We start from the raw sequence: 24218 nt of genomic DNA on the forward strand, positions 1-24218 counted from the left end.
TTCATTTTCTGAAAACTTTTTTTCATTTTCTGAAAACTTTTTTTCATTTTCTGAAAACTTTTTTTACGTGTTAATCAAATGGGAAAAAAGTTTTCGGAAAACTTTTTTTTGTTTTCTGGAAACTTTTTTTCGTTTTCAGGAAACTTTTTTTCGTTTTCTGAAAACTTTTTTTCGTATTTTGGAAACTTTTTTTCATTTTCTGAAAACTTTTCTCGTGGTAAACGGATAAATATGAATAATTGTTCAATATATTAATAATAAATAAATAAATAATTGATGAATACATGAATTTACACGGTATTCGAATTTTAAAACTTCGATCTGCTCAATATCGTATTGCCGGCGAAACGTCTCTGCTTCATGAACTATCGCCATGGGTGTCAACGCATATATTTACAATGGTTCTATGCCCTCAGTTCCAGCCTACGGCTAGTTTATTGCGGGGTTGCAGCACACACTCCAAGTTCTGGTGCCTGTTTGCCCAGGTATCGGTTGCATATTACCGTCTTGTCAACTCATGATCAATTTTTTCAGTACATTGGAGCTAACCTCGCATTTTTTAACTACGTATTAAACACTGTGGGGTTGATCAACTCTTGGTAAGCCCCTCAGACGGTTCTTATAATCATTAAACGTGATGTTATTTATCGTTGCAGTTTTCGCATCCTTGACACGCTTACCCACTTTAACACCGTTGTCACATTTTTGTTTCATCCTCATCCGTGGTGGGGGGAAAGATGCGGCTGCTGCTATGAAATCTGTACTAACCCCAGAGCCGTATACCTGCACATCTATACGTTGATCAATGCAAAGAATTTCACAACAGCAAATTGAAAGCCCTCATGATGCAGCACAATATCAACATGTATTTGACACTCGGCAACATAAAGGCGTCGATATGCGAACGTTTTTAGTCGAACATTGAAAAAATAAAATGTGGATGTGGTTTACTCTCCTAGGATTTCACAAGTGGATTAATATTTTGGGTTGATTTAATAAGGTCCTACAACAACACCAAACATCGCACGATTCGAATAAAACTTACAGGATGTTAGCACGGAGAATGAAAAACAGCTGTATCGTAGCGTGTACAAGCCTCGGCAAATCAAACGAAGTGATCGAGCGCGGAAATTCAGTGTAGGCGATCGAGTTCGAATCAGCAAGTACAAGAATGTATTCGAAAAAGGCTATACACCCAATTGGACGACAGAAATATTCATCGTGAGTGAGGTGAAAAATACCAATCCACCCACCTACAAACTTACCGATTATCAAGATCATCCCATCGAGGGGGGCTTCTACGAGGAAGAGCTCACCAAAGTGAAATATCCCGACGGCTACCTTGTGGAGAAAGTGTTACGCAAATGGGGGAATCTGTTCTATGTGAAGTGGTCGGGTTTTGATAATTCGCACAATAGTTGGATAAATGAAACAGACATGTAACATAATTTGTATGTATTTTCCGAATTACAATAAAAGATTTTGAATATACAAATATTTCCACATTTTATCTCCTTTGTGCGCGCATGCACTACGAAAATAATAATAATAATAATAATAATAATGATAATAATAGTGATAATAATAATGATAATATGCAATTTTGCCATACGATTATTACACATTTTATTTTTTGGAAAACTTTTTTTCATTTTCTGAAAACTTTTTTTCGTTTTCTGAAAACTTTTTTTCATTTTCTGAAAAGTTTTTTCGTTTCCTGAAATTTTTTTTCATTTTCTGAAAACTTTTCTCGTGGTAAACGAATAAATATGAATAATTGCTTGATATATCAATAATAAATAAATAAACAATTGTTGAGTATATGAATTCGCATTTTGAAACTTCAAATCCATTAAATATCGTATTGATCATGAAACGTTTCCGCCCGATGGTGGATCGTTCGAGGCGTCAAACATCAAATGTTTACATCAATTCTATGTTTAAAGTTTATCCTATAGCTATTGGGGGGCTGGGACAAACCCCCAAGGTACGGTGTCGGTCTGTCCAGGTATCAATTGCCGCTTGTCATCCTGCCAACTCAGAGCCAATTTTTTTTGTACGATCGTGCTTACTTCGTGTTTTTTGCTGCGTATTAAACACTGTGGAAGAGTCAACTCTCGGTAAGCCGTCAGACAGCGCTTATAATCATGAAACGTGATGCTATTTATCGATGAATTTCTTACACCCTTGGCACGCTTACTCACTTTTACGCCACTGTCATATTTTTCCCCATCCTCACCCATCGTAGTAAATGTGTACAGCTTTGCTCGCAGTCCCACAAACTCTGTCATAATTTTACCATTATTTTCATCCTTCATTAGCCCTAGTTGTTTTTTGTTTTTAAGGGGAATACCATACACATTGTCGGGCGGATAGTCAGAGGTGTCAAACATTGTATCTACATCACGTTTGATGATATCGTAGATATTAGGCACATTGAATTGATAAATAAGGCTGTCTGTGTCGGTATACATCAATTTAGCCTGTTCATTCGAAAAGTTGGTTTTAATATAATTATAGTGGAAATCGTAGAGAAAGATTTTTGACAGATCTAGAATTGATGCGCCGACGTAAATAGGTTTGGCGAAGTGAACTTTGACACGATTCATTTCAATGATAACCATATCAGTGTCAAATACGGTGCAGCTGTGAAAGTTTGCTCGGGCAATAAGCGTTCTCGCACCACCTTTTCCCTCCCATTTTGTAACCAATTTAACATCTTTATGATTTCGCACATTCTCCATAGTCTTGCCGAACACAGCGTTATTCATGAGTTTGTAAAAGTTTTTCTCAAATTCATTCCTAGATTGCTTACGCATGTCTGTATTGAGCGTGATGTAAGGCTCGAGCCATGGAGATTGCGCAAACTTCAAAATTCTATGCACTTTCGTTAATTTCAATCCTAAACTCAAACACTGTTTCAAATTTCTATAGTGCAATATATACTTTGTTTTGGGGTGAAGGGTGGTCGCGAGTTTGGCATTTTTACTACCTGGAGGAGTAAAATGTTCGGGACAAAGAGGTAAGTCTTTGTGATCCTCGTGGAGTTCTACAGGGTAGTCCAAATCTACCTCCAGAAAGTAACCGATCGGCGAATCGTCCGGATGGTTCGTTATATCGATGTGCTGATATTCCCACTCGAACGAACCGATTGGTAAATGCACGCTCATAGCTGCACCGTACAGGTTATTCACATCAAAATACATGAGATACGATTCCGCTTTGTTTGGATCAAAATCTGTTCCCATGAATCTATTATTGGCCCGAGCGTGTCGATTGGAACATTGCGCTACGCCGCCTCGAATGGCTCTTTCAATAAATAACACCATTTCAGGGTTGTCTAAAAGTTGCAAATTTACATTAGTATGCTTGAGCATCGCGTCAAAAGCAAGCCCCGGTGCAGTGTAGTAGTGCAACGGATCTAAATTGTATGTTTTGAAGCAGCTAGCGCGGAAATTTTCGAAAATATCGGCAAGCAAAAGAACATCGGTCTTTAAATATAAATCTGAGTAGCCCCCCAATGACTCTAAATGGAATTCTCTCCAAACAGTTTTCGCGTGCTCGTAATCGATGTCTGAAATATTTGCATCGCAGAGGCGCGAGTAGAAATGCTTCTTTGCAGGTAATCGCGGTTCATCGAGTTTCCCCCAACAATCGACGTATTCATAGGGAAAAACGCCTTTGCGGGTCATCAAACTGAACTGAGTCGGGTTATTATAAAATTTGCGTGTTATGTGTTTATCGGTATCGTTCAAATATGTGGAAAGTTTATCGATGCTGCTAGCCATAAATCGGAACGAATCGATGAATCTCAAGTGCATCATTGTTCCATCGACGCGTTTCGTGAAGGATATATATTTTTCCTTATTTATGGGTAGCAGTGTAATTTTACCGGGAAAAGTTGACGCGAGGGATTTTATTAAAAAGTGAGAATCGTAACCGGACAAATTGTGGAAAACTATTGGAATTGTGTGCGTCTCTCTGAAATTCAAATTACACCGATTATGAGCAGGACCACGATATTTACCCGTGAAGTGACAGTGATCGTAACACTTTTTCTCCTCAGGGGTAAACGGTTTTTCACAAATATAACAATTCTTTGCGCGCATGTGACGATCGCGTTGCACTTGGGTAAGAGACTTCATCGGAATTATGTTTTTGATGCGTGACTCTACTTGAATTGATAAATCTTTAAGCTGTTTCATAAACCAATCTATGCAATCGACACCGCGTTTACCGTGGAACTCTGATAAAGTCTCATCGTACGCGCAATGTACATAGTACGCTACACTGTGCGGGATATGCTTTTGAATTTCACAAGTCTTACGAGTTTCAAATTCATCCACAGGTTCAGGGATTAATATACATTCGAGATCGGCGTATACGGCAAACGGAACGGTGCCTTTGTTTTGAAAATTGGAAAATATTAAATCTTTACACTTGGGAAATTCCATGCGTACTTTATTTAGCGTAATACAATCTTGTCGGTGATTGTCGTAGACATGTTTCGCGCCAAAGTGGCACAAACATCTGTCACATAAAAACGTTTTATGTTCATGAATGGACAATTGTTTGCTCACCAATCGGGAAAGATCTTTAATCCAAGCAAAGTGGAATCTCGGTGCAAACTCACCAGTCATATCGTCTTCCGGATTACTCTCAACCATTAGAAGATGAATCGTGTCAATGTTTACGCTATGCAAATTTTTACTCAAATAAATTGGCACGATGACGCTTTTATTTGATTTTGCATGATGCGAAAAAGTTTGAGATTCTATACCATATACATTGATGCGCAAATTATTCAATCTCTCAAGCTTTTTCACATCATGTAGAGTAGCAGGGAAATTGATACCTGTACAGTCCAACTCGGAAATATATCGACGATAGTTGCGAGTCCTATCGGTGTGGGTGTTGACCGGGTGGAGGGCTGCTGTGACGGACCAGAGAAGGCATCTTTCGTCCTCGTTCCTCACGTTAATCACAGCCTTTTTATGTCGAATGTCTTGGGGCAGGTCGACGAATGTTGAAGCCCCCGCGGCGAGAGGCTGGTAGCGATTGATATTTACAGCGATGTTAAGGATCTCAATCATACTCCAGCCGGAATCGCGTTGCTCGAAATCTTCCACCTTTGACTGCAGATCACCCCGTGCACGTATAAACCAACCATTTATATCGCTTGATGGGAGGAGAATCGCCACGTTGGAGGTGTTGAAACTCTTAACTTCAGTGGAGATCTCTTCGTGCTTGGCATTTTCGAATTTGCACGATAATATGAGGTTAACCTTCACATTTCCCTCCTCGCGCAGTATCAGCTCCAACTTCTCGGTGACGACGCGCTGCACATCGTCCAGAAAGGCGTCCAAATTTTTATGACGGAGATTTGTGATAACCCCCGTTCTGATTCGGCTGGCAAAAGCGCTATCCACGTCGTCCCATTGTACACCCGCAGGAGTACCGATATTTCCACCCGTCACCACTGTGCGCTGCTGCAACTGCTTGATCTTCGTCACCCAAGATTGCAGGAGTGCGATCGTATGTTGGATCCGTATTTTCGCACCAACGGTTGTTCCTCGTTGCATGGAAATATCGCGCAGAACTTGGATATTCGCAATTCCAATATCAGCCCAATGATTGATGACGACGTCATTCTCTTCTCCGGGTGGTTGCTCTCTCAGCAAATTGTACGTCCTCTCCATCTGCTCCGCAAGTCCCATATACGCTTCGACTGCCATGACTTTGACGTTGATATAAGCTGAACTTTGTATAACTTTTTTGACTTGCACGTATCGTGTAAGACTGACGAGTCTGCATAGGATGCGTTGAGCTTATATTTATATAGGCCGATAGATCGCAAGAATTTGGGAACTGTGCGCACTGCGTTCTGCGCATATCGGAGGGTAAAATGACGTCAGAGATGCGGTGCGCACTGCGTTCTGCGCATCTCGGAGGGAAAAATGACGTCAGAGACGACTGGGTCCGCCCTTTATCCGACCCGCCATCCCTAAATTTTTGGGTTTTATTGCCCTCCCGACTCTGTAGAGATGATGAAATTCATGTAAAAAATGGCGCTAAAGACGGCTGGGGTCCGCAGTCCCCGCCCCCACCATCCCTAAATTTTTGCGGTTTATCTGCCAGTTTGAAGTCACCCAGTTCCGCAGCTGCATCTTGCCTTAAAGCGTGTTGGAACAGGTTTTCACCCCCTCCCCCTCCCCCTCTCCACGAACCCACCGCCGCCTAATGTAGTTTTTGAGTTTTATGAGTCTTTAAGCAGCGTGGGCCATGTGGTGTGAAAAATCGGTCAACGAAAAGCAGGTAGCGAACAGTGTTTGGTGTAAGAAAAATCTTATCTTGCCCGCTCTTCACCGGATGGTATGTGTACACACAGTTTTGGGTTTTACGACTCTTTATAGCGAACAAGTCCGAGCCTGCACACCCCCCGCCATTCTCTATGATATGTATGTTCGGTTTCCAATGAGCTACTATAACAAAGAAGCTGGGCCTTTGCTATCGAGGCGTGAATTTACAAACCAAGCTCCCCTTATCGTCATCGATTGTTCCAAGCAGAACGAAACATTGAAAACTGGGGACCTGTGGACATTCGATTGGAATTCGACTGTAGCACTACGTTCCCGCCACACACTTCTGCCTACTGCACGATCTTGCATGATCGCATTGTTGAATATAATCCGATCAGTGGTACTGTTAAAAAATTGGTTTAAGTCAATTTTGGAATAACAATATGTTTAATTAATATGGATATTGAAAATAATATGTATAATTTTACTCGTTAAAATTTAGAATAAGATAATTGAGAATACAATAAGAAAACTAAATGTAATTGGTGTTAAATAAAAAAATTGTTAAAAGCATTCAAAACGCCATTTTAAACCTTCCTTCAGGGGTCATTTCCTGGAATTTTTTCAATAGATCTAGCGGGTTCTTACCTTATCTGATTTATGTGCGGCTTTCCGGCGCCAAACAAGTCTCGACAGGAATTATTTTGCGTGCGCGCGTGCATGTGTGTGTGTGTGTCAAAATCCTATGGAGATAGCCGCTGAAAATGACCGGGGGGGGGGGGGGGGGGGGGGGGGGAGCTAGGGGGGAGCTAGGGGGGAGATAGGGGGGGTTTTGGTCCAGAACCGGCGTATATACACTACTCTTTAACATTTTGCGAGGTAGATCGTCGAAACTGAAGAGAAAAAAAAAAATCAAACCAACGAGGAAAACAATTTAAGCTTCTTTCTCGACATTTCTATTTCTTCTATCTCCCTTTGTTACACGATTCGTTGTATACTTTTTCGTTCTTCTTTATCTATCCGTCTTTCATAGTATCCGATTGGTATAAGAATGAAGCGTTTCACTGATATCCGCACTCTTGCATCGTGAATTGTCTAATTTTATTCTTTTTTTCTCATACTCTCGTATAACCTTCTTGTTCGTTTTTTGCAAGATAAGGTGGACAAACTTTACACTGCTCTAAATTGGGTTACTGTAATGGATTACCTCCGCGGCTAAAACAAGCAAAAAACAAATTTTGAATAAATCAATATCACGGAGACCGAGGGTGGTAAAAGGAAAAAGAACCTCGAACAAGTTTCGCGAGAGAACATCCATCCATATATTCACACCGCAAAATAACGCTTTTGTTTTTGTCTTCTTGACTAGGCATAAGCCAAATGATACGTCGGTAGAACAAAGTTGAAAAAATCTTTTCTTGATTCAAATAAATACGTGCAAGTTTCCCGGGATAATATACATAATCTCTTGTTCTGATCACTGTTTTATCGAATCATTTCCCACAATGGACATTTCCTCGAACGAAAGGAAGGAAAGAGACGAAGGACGTTTCTTTTACCGTGCTTTGTGAAGTCGACAAATCGCCGCACTGCGGTGTGCAATTTAATACATATACACACATATTATACATAATGTTTCAGGTAAATAACGTGATGATCTACGTCATGTAAGCCCTACGACACGAAGGCAAAGATGCAGTTAGTTTTCCCTTGCAGTCTAACCTCCTCAAGCGTTGTCTCCGCAGTTTCGGGGTCGGGAAAACGCCCGGAAGTATTCTGGGGGATGGTTTATAGAACGCTTTGTATTCATAGTGCACGTTCCCCGCATTTCCCTTATGAAACGCCGTCGGTCTGCGTCATGATTTCGAGATACGTACATACATACGATGTCTATACACTGGCAACGTATCTCATGTCTCAAGTACATATATTTATCTCCTCACGGTCCTCTGAGAAATCAACTCCCTGACCCACGTCTGGAGTCCAGCAGCCCCCATTTCGAGTTGTCAGAACTCGGTGAACCGCCTACGATCTTAGCACACATATACGCATGCAGTAAAGGGCTGAAAGTTCGTGAAAAATCGACAAATTATGCGTCAATATTATACTCACAAACGTTCAAAGAATTTTTCTTAATGAAATCATGTAATAAATTTTTCTTCTTTTTATTTCTCATTGTATTTAGATACTAATACGACTCACGAGGCTATACGTATAGTTGCTGTCGTATCTAACAAATTTATTCACTATAGAAAATAGCATGAATAACGTCATAAGAGAGAATCGAAAAGGAAAAGAACTTTTCACACAACACCAGAATCCGAATGGGGGTGGATTAGAAAATATCAACCTTTTGGTAGCGTGATTTTGTCAATTAGGAATGAATTTGATGAATCGATTAAATACGTTTTCAAAAAATAATTTATAGAGTAAAATTCAAAGCTACACGTATACTTGTCTGTGTGAACATATTCGATTCCACTTTGCGCAGACAGTAACGTAAAAAGTAGTCGAGAGCCGTTCGGTATTTACAGGTTGATATTTTTGCATATCACAACTAACCCGAGTGATTGTCGAGAGTGTAGAAATATGGGGTTGGGGTTAAAATGAGGGTAGAATTTCTTCCGCCTCCTACGGTTTGCGTAAAAATGGCAAGGCACAATCCCGTCGCCGCGCTGTAAAGACGCCACAAAACACAGTAACGACCGACTCGGTACCTGCCTATAACGCATAAAAGGGTCCGCGTTGTTGCAGCCGGCGGTTGGGTAAAAACGTAACACATTTCGGGAGATATTTTCACGACAGAAAACTCGAGGCACGTCACTTTTCTCGTGCGAGTCAGCTCATATTCGCGCTCGGAGAATGAATAGTCGAAGCTTTTCATCCCGCGGGCATTGCTGTTCTGTTTTCGCCCCCGTTCTCGTATAAAGTAAGTCAAATTTTCGTGGAACTCTCACCGTCCGGATGCTGAAATCGATTTCCGTCTTTTTGCGGCCGCGGTTTCACCAGTGAAAACGTTGCGTCTTACCCCGAGTTTAGCCGCAGTGTTTCACGTTATCACCTATTCTCGTATTTTGTAGAAACAGTGCGCGTCAAGTTCATCTTTCATCTTCATCTGGATAAATCTGCTGTTTATCATCATCTTTTTTTTCTCGATTATCTAGGTAAAAATGAAGATCGTCTCATTTGGACTTCAATCTTTCATATCAAAGCATGGACGAATTGCTACACGAATAATCTCATCTCTGTCCAGATAATAATGCTCATTATCTTGCACAACACCGCAGCCAGTCGGTTTTCCTCCCGTGTCACCGACAAGTACCGACGACGCAGCAACGAACGAACGAGGCGAGACACTCGCTGCACGAGACGCCTGCAGCGGTGGACCAGTGTCATTAACTAATGACCGTATTATTGGAACATTACCGAGGAGGAAGAAGAGGAGGACGAGGATGAGGATGAGGTGAGAGGCGAGGCGACGAGCGGCGGCCGGGGACTCGTAGCTCCCTCAGAATTCCCGAGCTCAGAATTATTCCGCGCCGTCCGGGAAACGGGAACCGGGATGGCGAACGGGGCGAAAGACGACCCCGGCCAACGCCTCGGCCTTCCCCTAATTGCATTCCTCCAAGACTGAGTATACCTACGTAAAACTGGGTACCCCCGGGCGAGAAGAACAAACACGGTTAGCCCCAGGGTAAGAAAGTTGACGGGTCATCAACCCACCTCGTTTCCTCCATCCCTCCAATCGGCGGCTTGAGATCCGGTAATTTTACCTAATTCACGACCTTCCCGACTCTGATCACCGCAGGTCATCGAATGTTTACCAACCGTTCTCGCTAGGCTTCGTAAGCATTTCCCACAGCTGATACAAAACTCACGGTAAAAACAGCGGAATAGCCGCCTGGGTGGTATCGTAGGGTTATCTAACACTCCTTAGTTTTTTTAGAGAGAAAAAAGGGTTCCGTTTCTTCGGAAAACAGAAACAGTGTTTGCGTACAGCTTAAACTTCATCCGCGAGTGATGCGAGTGTGGATCTTGTGAGCGAGCATTGGTAAGAATTCTTGGGAATTTTCTAGGATGGTGATTTTATCACTAAAATTTATTACCGATCTCTTCAAGTTGATGTAAACACATTTATTACGATCACCGTTGGAACACCACGATCAGAGAAACTTTCAAGATCTCTGAATTAATTCAAAACTACGACCAAAAATTCCTTGGGATTGGAGTAAAAATCAGAAAATAGAGTGTGTAGATCATGTAAATGAACAACAATTTTTTGGGTAAAAATTCTACGAATGCTGTGTGACAAAGTTCATTTCATTGCGGAGAATTATAGGTCCTGACAATTAAAACCACAAGCTGAATAGTTTTGAAGAAAAGTGTACGGTGTAACTGCACTGTAAAAATGATGTTGTTAAAATTAAAACATGAGAAGTAATGTCAGGATGTCACGAATATTGCAAAATTACCGCCGACTCAGAGTCCGTAGAATTGTACACCGCATTTGCCTAACACCGTGTGTCCATCGTCGTTATCCAATCGTGAAATCTGTCAGTGAGAAATGCGTGAAAATCAATCCAATTTACCGACAGCCGAAACTCTGGGGCGTGGTCTCTGCGTTACGGGGATAAATCATCGGTCAGTTGGTAACGCGAAATACTTTATTGAACTAATGAAATTCCATAAGCGTGCAACGCAGCTCTTTAACAATGCCTGGCCGAACCGCCCATTTGGCTGGCTACATTTTGCGTGTGAGTTGGCGTGTTCGAGATATTTGTCCAGAGTAGAGAGGCTTGCGGGGTTAGAGACGGATATCGGGTAAGACAAAACTGCGGAGTGCGGGTCCTAGGAACCTCGTGTTAAACGGGGATGAAAGCCCGCAGTGTCGTCACGGTGTTCGTAACGGCGCTGCAGGTATACACCGAAAACGCACGCGCGCGATTCTCACCCTTAGCGTCGAGAAAGGGTGAGAGAAGAGAGGTGGAGAGAGGAGAGGGAGGGTGTGTTTAATCAAGAATTTACAAGATCCTCGAAACTCGGAACTGAAGGTGTAGCTCGCTCCGCGAAGGCACGAGAGCGGGACTTCGTATAACCGCAATGGCAAACACGACAATGAAAAGGATTATTATAATGCTTGTTCGTATAGCCGTGGAAATTAACGAGTATATTCTCAAATTGAATTTTATGCTCTCCGGGTAATCAGGACGGCGTACCTAACGCCAAAACCCACCCGGTTCGCGTGTTATTTCGGGGTGTTTATAGCGCCACCAAAGAAGTTCACAGTCCTGATTGGAGTTTGCACAATATTCGTCGTCGCGTTCGTCGACTTCGTTAAATTCATCTCAAATATACACCTGATGACGTTTCATTTCTCTCTCTCTCTCTCCCTCACTTCTTCTCTTTCGCTCAATCTATTTCCTTCCGATTTTTTCAATTTTCTCAGTTATTTTTTTTTTTTTTTTATACGCAGAGACCCGCGTATTTCCTCTTCGTACACGCGAATTAACTTGAACGAACGTGCGACTTCTGCTCTGAAGAGAGACTGACGTGGGATCAAACGGAGGGTGGAAATAAGCGGAAAGAAATACGATAAGAATTTGATTTGAAAAGAAAAGAAATTTGTACAAACACTGCAGTTGTCGCCAACCATCAATTTATAATTCCGAAATTAAACTCTGAACAAATTTATGTATCCATCGAATTCTCTCGCGCCCTTTCCGTCGATCTGCACTTGACATTCCTTTTAATTATTCCACTTAATTTGATTGGCTTTCCACGATTTACGAATCCTCGTGGCTCGTTGATTGCCCGTCACTTTTCGTTCTCACATACATATGTGCAAGAAGTATATGTATATATACTTTTGGTCAATTATTTACCGTTTGATAGCTGATTCTGAAAAAAATATCAACGACAATAAAGCGATAAAAAATAACAATAATTTTCATTGACAAATCGTAAATCAGTAATATTGCCTGTAAAATATGCGCTAAAATCGGACCGTTTTTGCGGCAGCGTTTGTACGGTCTGGGTTACATAAATATGTATAATAGTTATCCATATAACGGTGCGGATTATGGAATACTATTTATTCTATCGAGCGTTGCAGCGGGCGATCAAATTGAAAACAAATTAGCAATGTATGATCGCATTAATTTTCGAGTTAATGGGAATCCCGGTGTTATGCCTGTACGCATTTTCCACAGTTCTACGAATCTAACCGCGTAATGCAATTTAACACATCGCGCGAATAATTATCGTCAACGTATAACAACGATTCCATCGATGCGGCCGATAATGGGGACAACGTTACAAACAAGTATTGCCCGCGTTGGGATTAAAAACAACTTTGCAAATCTTTGCTCCAACTTCGGGAAAATTTATAATTGACGGTGAAATTTTCGTTGCCATGCGACGATAAATATTACTCAATTAAATATTAGTATTACTGAAACTCTGTAACTGAGACCGAAGCTCGAGAGATTGTTTGAAACGACTAACGACTATGACGGAATGCAGGACAAGTCCACCTAGATCCCTTGTCGTCGTACCGTTAGCACGAATTTTCGTAGAAGGAAGGGTGCCAGCTTGCGAAACAAGGAGCAGGGTCGCTCGGCGAATTGGTCGTTGATTCTCGGTGAGCTTAGGTCAAGGCCTAGTGTAAACGCTTTCCGCACGTCCTGCGAACGGTCAGCAGCTTTTCAGCAAGGAAGTAGTTGAAAATTGATTGAATTACGACGTGAAAGGTGAAAATGGGGGGGGGGGGGATGAAATAAATTTGATAATTTTCACCCCGGGTCTCGGACGATAATATTTATCATTTACACCGCAACGAAGGGTAATCGAGTGTGAAAAGTAGGGGAAGGAGAATGAGGGTCGGAACAGAATGGCGGTGAGACGGTGTAATACAAGGTGGAAAAGTTTCCTCTTCATCGAAAGTATAAGCTATGTATGCATCGGGGTGTTAGGCCCGTTGTAGGATATAGTTTTGAACAAGTCAACTTCTAATAACGTCGTTTAAAGTCTAATATCCTCAGGCAAGTCGTACAGCTCCTCGTAAACGAGACGACCTTACAGAAACACTGGAGGATGAGGGATAAAGAAGTGAGGGAGGCGAGGCGTAACGAAAGCGTTGGAAACGCGGACGAAAAAAAGGAGAACAGAAAATATATTTCACCAAGGCAAAGTGAAGACGACAAAACTTTCGTATAATATACAAATTCGTTCCGTTAAATTACCTGTATTATACAACCAGGGAGAGCGCTATGCCGGTGAAATAAAACTCGTTATTACACTTTTCCAAATAAATTGAAAAGTTTTGAGTATCCTTCTGTTATTACGTTGTTCGCGTTGTTAACGCAGTACGGATTCTTTAATACCAGATAATCGAGTCGTTCATTCGAATTGAAATCGGTCCGTCAAAGAAATATCCTCTGAAATTGATTCGACTCTTTATCTCTCGGTTCGATCACATTGTCGAAGAATTTAAAAACTACAGTAAATCGTACAATTCATTCACCCAATTATTTGAATACGAAAACTGAGTTCGAACACGATTTCAGTAATTACTCGAGAACAATTCTTTTGAAAATCAACTCTTCGGTTCAGAAAAACCGTATTAATTAATTTTTCGACATACAATCAAGCAATTTTCACTGTTGTTTATATACTCCGTTAAACCATTGGGTATACGGTACGTACTAAACTTGTTACATAATATCGTGTCCCGAATCCTTGCGGAAGAATATGGCAAAGTATTTGGGAATACCGGTAAAAATTATTATTATTGTTATTATTATTATCGGTATACAAAATTGTGAGAGGAATGCAGGGATGGATTCGAACGGTTTCGCTTTTACTGAGCAGTACAACGAAGCCCAAGGGAGAAACAATCGGTGACACGGAGCATCATCTGGGGTAAGAATAATTAACTAATAAAACGACCGGATTGCACGACAAAATAAAAAAGAAACGCTTCAACATTAATTGTATATTATAATAATCCGATAAGCGTGCTAAAGTGACGCAAAGTATACCAAAGAAATGCCCCTTGTTTCATCCTTCGTTGATCCAAGTTCGTCTCGGTGGTTAACACCAAACTTTATAGCGCCATCGGCCAACCTTTTTCGGCAATTCGGATTATCTCAACGGAACGAAGAGGGGAAGAATGAAGAGAAGTAACTGCGTTGACTGCAGCAAGTATCAAAGATTAGCGAACATCGATCAGTGCGTAAACTACTCAGCATCCGTCCCCCAGGATCGGAAAGCTCGATCATCGACGTTCAGAACAAACGACCCATGGGCCACCTTCCAAAAGAGAGGAAGAAGCGAAAGTATGGGAGACAGGGTATCGGCCCTGGAATTCAAAGGGATAATCCGGTTTTCGCGGATGCATTTCGACTAAGGCAGCGTGTGAGGGGAATTTTAAAAGCTAACCACCCCACGGGGACTTGCAAGCTTCTGTTTCGTCAGAGCATTAAATCGAACTTGAAGCCTGGTCACGTGCACCGAAACAAGGCGTTGAATAATGGCTTATGACGCGTGAATCGCACGTTCCGATATACTTATTGCAATCCGTGAAAGAATCGCTAAAAATTTATCCCTTCATTGTTCGTTCAGCGAGTCGGTTGCGACTGATCATCTGCTAGGTCAAAACAGGATGAATGTTGGGACATTCGACGTCGGATAAACTCAAGGGGAATAAAAACCTTTCGACTTTGGGGGAGATCCTGCGGAGCAATGTTTTACCCCTTCTCCTGGCACGCCGGAGACATTTCGCTGGGTTCATTTGCTTCTGTAACCTGACCGAAAAACGAAACGTTCGATGCTGCAGGATAAATTATAGCCAAAATAATCCTCCTTCCCTTACCCATCCTCCGCAATCCCGGACTTCCGAGAATTTCCTGTCCTAGTCACGAAATCGCGAGTTCCGGATTTGGAAATATGCAGGCGTCACCTTTTCCCGTTTTCCTGCATCTCCGAACGAAAAGGAGCGAATATAAGGTAAGTTTGAAAAACGCGAAGGGCGAAATTGTCAATATATCGTTGACAGGCGAATTCAGCTCCGGCGAAACAGGTTGCATTGAACGCGCCCGTTGAAGTGTGAGAAAGATTGCTCCAGGTGGCGACCGGGGTGAGGATTTGACGCGAGCCTTGAAGTGGGAAAGATTTGATCCTCGACGGAATACAAGTATGTATATTCCGGACAACAACGGGGCCGTAAAGGGCTCGTAGTATCGTGTGTGACACACACGTTTCAACCGATCAGCTCAATCTCTCTGGAAACACGCCGTGCATTTCATCGCGCTTTCTGCCTTTCCGTACCAGTTTTCCATTTTCAGATTGGGTTGTATCGCTCAGCTTGTCTTTAAGAGATATGACCGGAGATAACAGATCGAGCATACGGGCTTCGGCTCGGTCCCCACGAGTCTCCTCGTTCTGCTTCCTTGAAACTCCTCGAAGGAGGTAAACAATCAAGAGAATTTCCCCTCCAGATAACATCCGAACCGGATTAATCCCGAGGTTTAAGTTCCGCCTAAGGAAACACCGATTCTCTTGTCTCTCACCCTTCGATCCGTGCCTCTTTCAAGATTGTGGTTTCAATTTCTGAAAGATCGAGAGCCGGATGCGCCGTGACTTACCGATCACCCGTCGCAAGTCCAAGAAACGAGTCCAATTTCTTCACCCCGGTCGTAAGTCATCGACTACTGCAGACTCCCGTTAACCCTCGCGACATCGCACAAGCGCCTCCACTCTAAATTACCAACCGTTGAAGCAGTAAAATCCAATTAATATCCCTGCACGCTCTCGTTCTACGCAATTATAATTCAACTAACGACAAGACCTGCTAACGGGAACTTATTAATGTACAATTATCACCATTTACACGACGACGGAAGCTTCCCTTGGACGCTTCGTTGAGCACAACGATTCGCGGAGGTCCCACCATTCGGACCGTTTATTTTTTTTTTTCAACCGTGTTGAAGATAGGTTCAAGCCGCAGGAACCGCTGGGGATGGGTCCTGATTTATTCATCCCTTTGATAACAGACGGGCTGATAATGAAAATGGAAAAACGTACCCAACATAAATTACACACCAAGATCTGGACAGTTAGACGCGGTGCGTTTCGATGTACCTCTGGAATATTTTTACCCCCGATAACCGGCCGGCTTTTGACGCGAGTAATTAATCGGGCATATGCACGAGACGACGAACCGGGTTTGACAAACGATCGAGCAAGTTTTATACACAGAGGATATATTTCTATACGCTTCAAGATTAGGTGACCCAATTGGAGAAACTGAGCAAACACAAGTTCAGGGCAAACACCATAATCCGAGAGCTTTCAAAGTGCCGACGTGTAAGATCACCCATGATTACAACGACGAAGAGCATTGAAGCGAAAATCGAACGCCCGGCAACAGCTACAGAGTGAATTATTCGTTCGCTTCTTTTCAAAGCGGGTATTAATCATCAAGGCAATAACGTCAAACGGAGTATAAATTATGATAGTCGATGCAGATTATTAAACAAGTAAATCACTTGGCGGGCTACCATGCCGCATTTGCATGCCTCGAGGGTGACTCGATGAGTTAGTACCTGACGCTTGCCGCTTGCCACCAGCCATCCACCCACCTTTGCCGACAGGAATTCCTCTCAGCCTTCTCCTGGTGCAACTTTACGACATCATTTTCACTTTAATCAGAGGTAAATTGTCGCCTTCAGAAAGGACTGGAGAAAGGCGGGAGGGAGGGAAAGAGGGAGGCGTCGAATTAAGTCGAGACCACGTTCGGTCGATGCCGGGGAGTTGACTACTGTAGTTTCGAAAGAGGCATTCGCGAGGAGCGTATGGGGGGGTACCAACGAACCATGAAATTAAATCAACTTTTCGCATCAGGTAGAAAACCCTCTCCCTTTGTCGAAAAGTCGAGAATGGAACTCGGGGGTCGAGTAAAGAGGTAAAGAGAAGCAGGGTGAAACTTTGACGTGAAAAATTGATCGCGCAATTAACCGTGCAAATTTTCCGAAGCGTATAGTTGGGTGTGCGGAATGGATGTTGCGTAAAAGTACGAGGTGCCTCGTCCTCTTCGAACGTCAGGCACCACCACTCGAACCGTCGTTCCATCTATCGATAATATCCAGCCTCTCCACTTGCTCGGAGATAAAAACTGGGACACTCCACTTAGACGTAAGTACGACACGAGGGTTACGATCGGGAGAAGTGAAAGAGCGCCGTCTGACGCCCTGACCTAGATGTCGATAGTCACTTCCACCGCGACCTCCACTCTCCAAGCAGCGTTTTGACTTTTAGCATGATCTGCCAACCCGCGGCAGAGATAATAATGAAAAGACGCATCGGCGCTGAAAGGGGTTCGCGAATCTGATTACTATAATTCGATATCGTGACTTACCGCCGCGATTCCGCCTCGTAAGATGTGCCAAAGTTGCTACTCCGGTGATCAGATTCGACAAGTCGTGCCTGGTAAGGGTTTATTGATACAGGCAGATTCAATTTCCACGTTGTTAACGCGTTACTTGTCAGTTTCGCTTAGAATCAAGGCTGCGGTTCATCGGATGTACCGACCACCCATCTCTTCAACTCGAATTACACAGCTTTCGCAAATTCATGCAAATTGAATCTATAGGCAATTCCGTTAATCGAATCGCGTGACATAATTCACGCACGCGTCACAACGAAAACATGACTCAGGCGACTGTTTTTTGGTTTACCGTATCGAAAGTGGATTCGATCCTGAATGAAAATATTTATAATGGTTCGAGAGAAGACAGGCACAGGGATGGAATCGTTTCTGTGTACGCATGGCTCTAGTTGAGTCCGGGGATTCCCTTGGGAGAGTGGACTGAGGCGACCGAACGTGGTCGGAGTGAGTGAATAATGAAGGTCCACCTGTCAACCGAATGGTAATTAAGTCTTTCGCCAACAATGCCAGCACGAGAGGAGGCACAACGGACATTGTGTATGCTACGTATAATTTGTACGTTCGTTGTACAGTGACGCAACCCGGTTATTAGCCGAACTGTATTCGCGGATTCATTCGGAGTAAGTAATAGAACTACAGCGGGGGTCTGCAACTTGGCAAAGATTTTTTCACCCACTCTATAAGTTGGTTGTAAAACCGGACAAGATGGATGCTTGTCAAAATATGAAACAAACAAAAACAAAAAAAAAAAATAAATAAATGAATAAATAAACAACGATCGTGTGGCCTATAAATTTCCAAGTCGGGAAATCACCGCCGAGATGGGCGGAGCAGCGTGCTGATGAATTGGTGATAAAGTAGAGACGTCGACCAGTCCTTAGTGAGACTGGACATCCCTCGGCACTACTACACCATTCCAATCAAATCAAACTCCGCCTCCTAACTTGAGCACAAGCTAGGTCAAACAGAAGCTCTCGGTATTCGTCGTTTGTCTCCCGACCAGAAATTCGAAAAAGGTAAAATCGTCCGGTCGACGTTTCGTATAAGATGAGGAACGAAGAAATCAGTGCCCGCGATGCTCTAACCATCAACTTGTGGGTCTTTCGATCGGTGGGAATATGGGCGGCAGACATCAAGAGCCCTTCGCTCAGGTAAAATGTTCACCTCAACTACTTTTCAACCACTTCGAGGGGCAAAAATTTGATAATCGGTTTCCAGGCTCATCTACAACATCTACGGAGCGATAATAATCTCGACGTTGTCAATGATCTACTTTTCAACGGAAATAATTTACGTGATTGTGATCTGGGGGAATCTGGAGGCCATTAGCGAAATATCGTTCCTGCTCTTGACGCACATCGGCACCGTCGTAAAGCTCTTCAGCTTTCTGATACGTCGCGAACGGGTGGAAAAATTAGTTGAAAATTTGGCACAACGGAATTTTCTACCGAGGCGTAACGCGCACCGCGATTTCTTGACGTCGACGGTGAGAGTCGTGAATCGGGACAACGTAATCTTCATCCTGATGTGTGCGTCAACTGTAATAGGCTGGGCGATCGTCCCGATGGTGGACAGCGGGGAGGTGAGTAATTGGTCGATCCGTTAGATTAAAGGTACGCAGCGTCGAAAAACCCGGACGAAAATTGGATTATAAAAAGTTTTTCGTCGATACAGACGCGGCGTTTGCCGCTGAAAACTTGGTTCCCCTTCGACATAAGCAACTCGCCTATCTTCGAAGTGATTTACGCTTATCAAACAGCTGCCGTGATGATGAACGCCTTCATGAATGCAATGATGGATACCTTCGCGTCGAGCCTGATGGCGCTCGCTGGCGCTCAGCTAGACATGCTTCGTCACGATTTATCCAAACTTGGTAGAGAGGATGAAGAGGACGGTGAGAATCCCGTGGAGTTTAAGACTGCGGTAACCCAGCGTGCTGGACGTATATCGAAGGTCGGAAGAGCGGAGGATAAACTGAAAGGTAAACTGAAAACTGGCAACGTTCCAGCGGAATTTCCACCTCGCTCCCTGCAAGACGATATTTTACATGAGCGCATCGTCGGCTGCATCGAACATCACGGCGCCATCATCAGGTAAACTGAACCCCCTTTGTCAGGCTTTGATCGAGTTTAAATTCCAGAGCCAACGTTCAATTTTCACCGATCTTATACCGAGGTTTGCTTATAGTCCCGGGAAAATAGAAGTCTCACTCATTGTTCGACGAATCGATGAAATTGCGTGGATTTAAAAATATACCAGACTTGAATCCACGAGTGACTGTTTGAAAAAATAAAAACAGAAAAACCGCGTCGTCCTCACTTTGATGAGAGTGAGAAATGCATTTTACAATTGTAGATAACAAAGTGGTGAATAATGATAAAACGCCTGGTAGTATCTGGATCGACATTGAACAAAAGTGACTTGATGAGAAAGATCGGAGTGGTTCTTTACAGATTCGCGAATGAAATAAACGACGTGTTCGGTATTGGGATTCTCGTCCAATTCGCGGTTAGCAGTATCATACTCTGCCTGACGTGTTTCGAGTTAACTTTGGTAAGTAAACACAAGTAGAGTTTGATTGGATCGAATCCCCCCCTCCGATGATGACCGTGAGAGTGCTTAGGATTTCGCATCTCAAACAACTTCCCCGGCCCAGGAGCGGAAGGTTAATTATGTAATCGACTTACACGATCGCTCAATACGCATAGCTGGTGGGGAACATTGCCGGAGTTGACGGAATAGCACAGAGCGAAACGCGCGTACGAAGCCATGTAACGTAACGTAGTGGTTAAGCCGGAAATGACCAAGTAACCAAGTAACCAGATAATCCCGGTGAAGCGGCAACTGACGTATACCAAGCAGTATTTGCATATCTCGTTAGCTATCCTCGTAGCCGAGGTCAACCGGTGCCGCTATATCCACCGTTATTATCCCAGATTAAGATTCAGTGGCTAGTCTCTATATTCACCCCTATAGATGGGGGAAAATGGGAATAAACTCGAGTGAAACAAACTCGCAAATAAGGCAGTGCAAATACCTGTGTACACTTGCGAATTTGCAAATTCAATTTCACCCTTACGCTCCTGCAGGTACGCGTTCCCAATACGCGATCAACCTCACGTACAACACCTTACATACCACATCCCGATCCCCCCATTCCTCAGAGTCGTACAATTTCCTAATTGAATCAATAGCAAGTGACAATAATTGTTCAAATTGCTTTTCCGCCATTCCAGTTATCGCCGGGGAGCTTGCAGTTCTGCTCGATGCTTCTCTACCAGGGTTGCATGCTCTTGGAGATATTCTTCTACTGCTGGCATGGAAACGGGATAATATGCAAGGTGAAATATTGCTAAACTCCAAAATGAAGATAGAGAAATAAACACGCGGTTTTGAGGTATTATCGTCAAGCCACGAAACTCGCTGCTAAAGGTTTAATCGTTGTCAGAATACGTTCACAGCCGTATATTATAACGCGTGGTCGAGTATGTATGAGGTGAAGCTGGATTACAGAATAAGCGATGAAAATGTCTGGGCGTAGAATCTACAGCAGGATATAACGTGCAGCGTAAAAACTTACGCCGCGGCTTTGGAGAGGAGAAAATATGTAAAGTTTGATATTACCTGAAAGCCAAGAGCAAACGGCGGCCGCGGAGCTTTCGACCGACCGGCTAAGAGGGTTCTTACCCACCAGTGAGAATTTCAAGTTGCAATTTTAATATTTCACATGTACCTATTTCGCCGCGCGTCACTCGCAACCGATAAATACAAGCCTCAAAATTCTTGCGCGATCGAGAGGTAAAAAGAAAATGGTTTTTCAGTCAACGGACCTGATGATAGCGCCCTTTCAATGTCAGTGGACGGCCTGTTCTCCGAGAGTCAAGAACACTCTGCGTATCGTGATGTGCCGAATGCAGCGAACCCATAAGCTCACCGTCGGCAGAGTGTTCAATCTTTCTCTGGAAACGTTTTCCATGGTGAGTACAGATGCGGCAAAGGATCTCTCACTGTTTTCCTTGGCTTTTCATTCTGGATATCCAAGTGTAGTTTTAGAGGATTTATCTTTACGTTATATTATGTTAACAGTTAACTTCCCCGAAAGTAGACTCACGGCCTGATATTAAAGAGCTACTCAGCCGAGTTGAGTTGAACGCGCTTAGCTAACGGACTAATTAAAAAGTTCGCGTTACTGCACCTAACTAGGAGAATGAACTGCAGCTCGTGTTTGTGAATAAATTATTTTGGAAAATACACGACTATTTACTTTTTTCCGTGAGACGAAAAGTATTCATGTTTAAGAAACGAAATGAGCATTCGTTGACATTACGAGTCGCGTGATCCAATGGGTTCAGAAATTTCAAAGCAACGAATACAACCGACTTCTTACGTTGAGTGAATAGAACTCTGATAGACGCAAGATCGTCAAGCGCGATGGCAGATGAATTTATACTTCAACGCTGAGTATAAGACCGCGTGTTCGTGCCTGGAAGATAAATTCCCCTGCGCTACAATGCTTCGAAAAATTGAGGATCAGCGAAGAAGCGAGAGATGAGGGAATAGTTTTCCCATACCTTAAGGTTCCCACCGCATCTTCATTCCTCAGACTTACATTTTTTTGTTACCATTCCTACACCTTCTCTGATCTATACATCTCTCTCCCTCGCGATCTATTCCTTTTCTCACCTTCACCCCTTGTTCAGAATCAATTCCCCGACCCCTCCAACCTCCAGTTTTCTTGAATCAGTTTACTTTTCTTTACCCCAGGGATGAGTGTCGTAGCGTTGAACATCTTTGTACGACTGAGTTGAAAAGTTTTCGCAAACTTTCATCCATCGGCTTTGGAATCCGTCGTTAGTTAAAAAAACGCGATTCTAAAAGGAAGCATAATAGGTATACGTTTAATAATCGAAACCCTTCGCGTATACCGGAAACACCTTTTAACACCTTACGATGTTTCGTTACAACCTTCGACGTGATATGTACCTGTAACTTCGTCAACGCGTTTCGTAAAATTCAGCGCATTCCAACGGCGTCTCGCCTGAAATACTGCAGGGGGAATGAAGAAGGTAAGGAAAAAGAAAGAGAGACGTACACACACGTCGGCCCGGCACTCGACTGGAGCATCATTTCTCGAGTAAGCTGTCGGGTAGACGTGAGAGCACATAGCAAACATCAAGGGCAATTCGGGTGCCCCCGAACCGGTCGGAGCAAATAAATTTTCAGTATTTCTCGGTAGCTACTGGGAAATTTTCATATTTCAGATTCTTCGTACCGCCTACTCGTTCTACGCAGTTCTACAGCGCGTCCACAGCAGAGTTATAGAGGCTGAGAAACGCGATTCGATGAACTTTTGAAGACAAGAAATTCGAGGATCTAGACAACATTCGCAATCGTCGTACGGTGGATGAATATACCTACATATATAAATGGAGTTTTTGATTAGCTTCAACTTATACCCAGCAGCATAAGATAAAACGCATTATATATTATACTATATGTATACGTGTATAAAGCGCCACTCAACGAAGAGATATGAGAAATTACTTACTGCCCCTTTTTGTTTTAATTTTGACTAACAGTTTTGCAATTTGGAAGTCTCGTCGTTTGATTAAACACCGTAGGCAATTTTTTCTCATTTGTATAAGAGATAGCAATAGCCGAGGAGAAAATACATTTTCATTTACGGACCGATCGCCCGCTGTCTACCCTACGTCATTTCTGTCTCTCGCTTTCTCTCTCTCTTTATCGCTCCGGCTCTCGTCTCTTAACTTTCCTCTATCACCGCGGGGGCTAAAGTGAGTAATTTGCATAAATAAACAGAAAATAAATTCCCCAAAGAGATGATAAGCTGCACGGTTCTTGTCGACTTTATATCCTATCCGAGACCTCGGGATCAGTGGCGGTGAGATGGGGATCCGACTATAAGAAATGCGCCTAAGCTAATAGCCAACTTTTGTATATTATTCCTCTCTCAGCTGAATGGAAATAATCGTGACGTACACGTTTTGGAACAAAAAACTTAAACCCTTGATGTAGTCGAAAGCTCGAATAAATTATTCATCATATCAGTGAATAGACGCATACCGAAAGTATAAGGAAAGTATAATAAAACGAACAGACACTGTTCGCCAATTTTTTTTTTTCTTTTTTTACAGATAATTTTCACTTATTCATTTAGTTTAGCATTCAATCTTTCACCCTCTCAAGCGATCTGTAATAATACGCCTGCACATAGTTATAATATAATTATATAGGTATAAGATATAATTTCTGTGAAAGGTATAAAATTATCCATCGAGAATCGTCAATTATCGCCAATCCGTGGAAAAAACAATAGCTTTGCGCACAGTCGAATACATCCGGAGAAAAATTTTTTCCCAATGAGAAAAGTCTGGCTCTGCGTATTGTTGTACGATTTATTGCGAAGCGAATTGCGTAACAGATAGGTATATACGTGTATACCTAGAAATATA

At 42.8% G+C, this 24218-nt stretch overlaps 2 protein-coding genes across 2 annotated transcripts in view; one reads left to right on the top strand and one right to left on the bottom strand.

The window, feature by feature from the left end:
• Positions 1-24218, bottom strand: part of LOC124302773 (disks large 1 tumor suppressor protein) — a 325653-nt gene that overhangs the window by 279610 nt on the left and 21825 nt on the right. The window lies entirely within an intron of this gene.
• LOC124302910 (odorant receptor 46a-like) lies at positions 18676-23253 on the top strand. Its single transcript, XM_046759483.1, has 7 exons — positions 18676-18896; positions 18964-19327; positions 19420-19838; positions 20199-20298; positions 20982-21086; positions 21567-21722; positions 23007-23253. The coding sequence occupies exons 1-7, from the start codon at positions 18793-18795 to the stop codon at positions 23097-23099; spliced, it is 1341 nt and encodes a 446-aa protein (XP_046615439.1). The 5' UTR covers positions 18676-18792; the 3' UTR covers positions 23100-23253.

This window comes from Neodiprion virginianus, chromosome 1, assembly GCF_021901495.1.
Source record: "Neodiprion virginianus isolate iyNeoVirg1 chromosome 1, iyNeoVirg1.1, whole genome shotgun sequence".
Taxonomy (NCBI): Eukaryota; Metazoa; Arthropoda; class Insecta; order Hymenoptera; family Diprionidae; genus Neodiprion; species Neodiprion virginianus.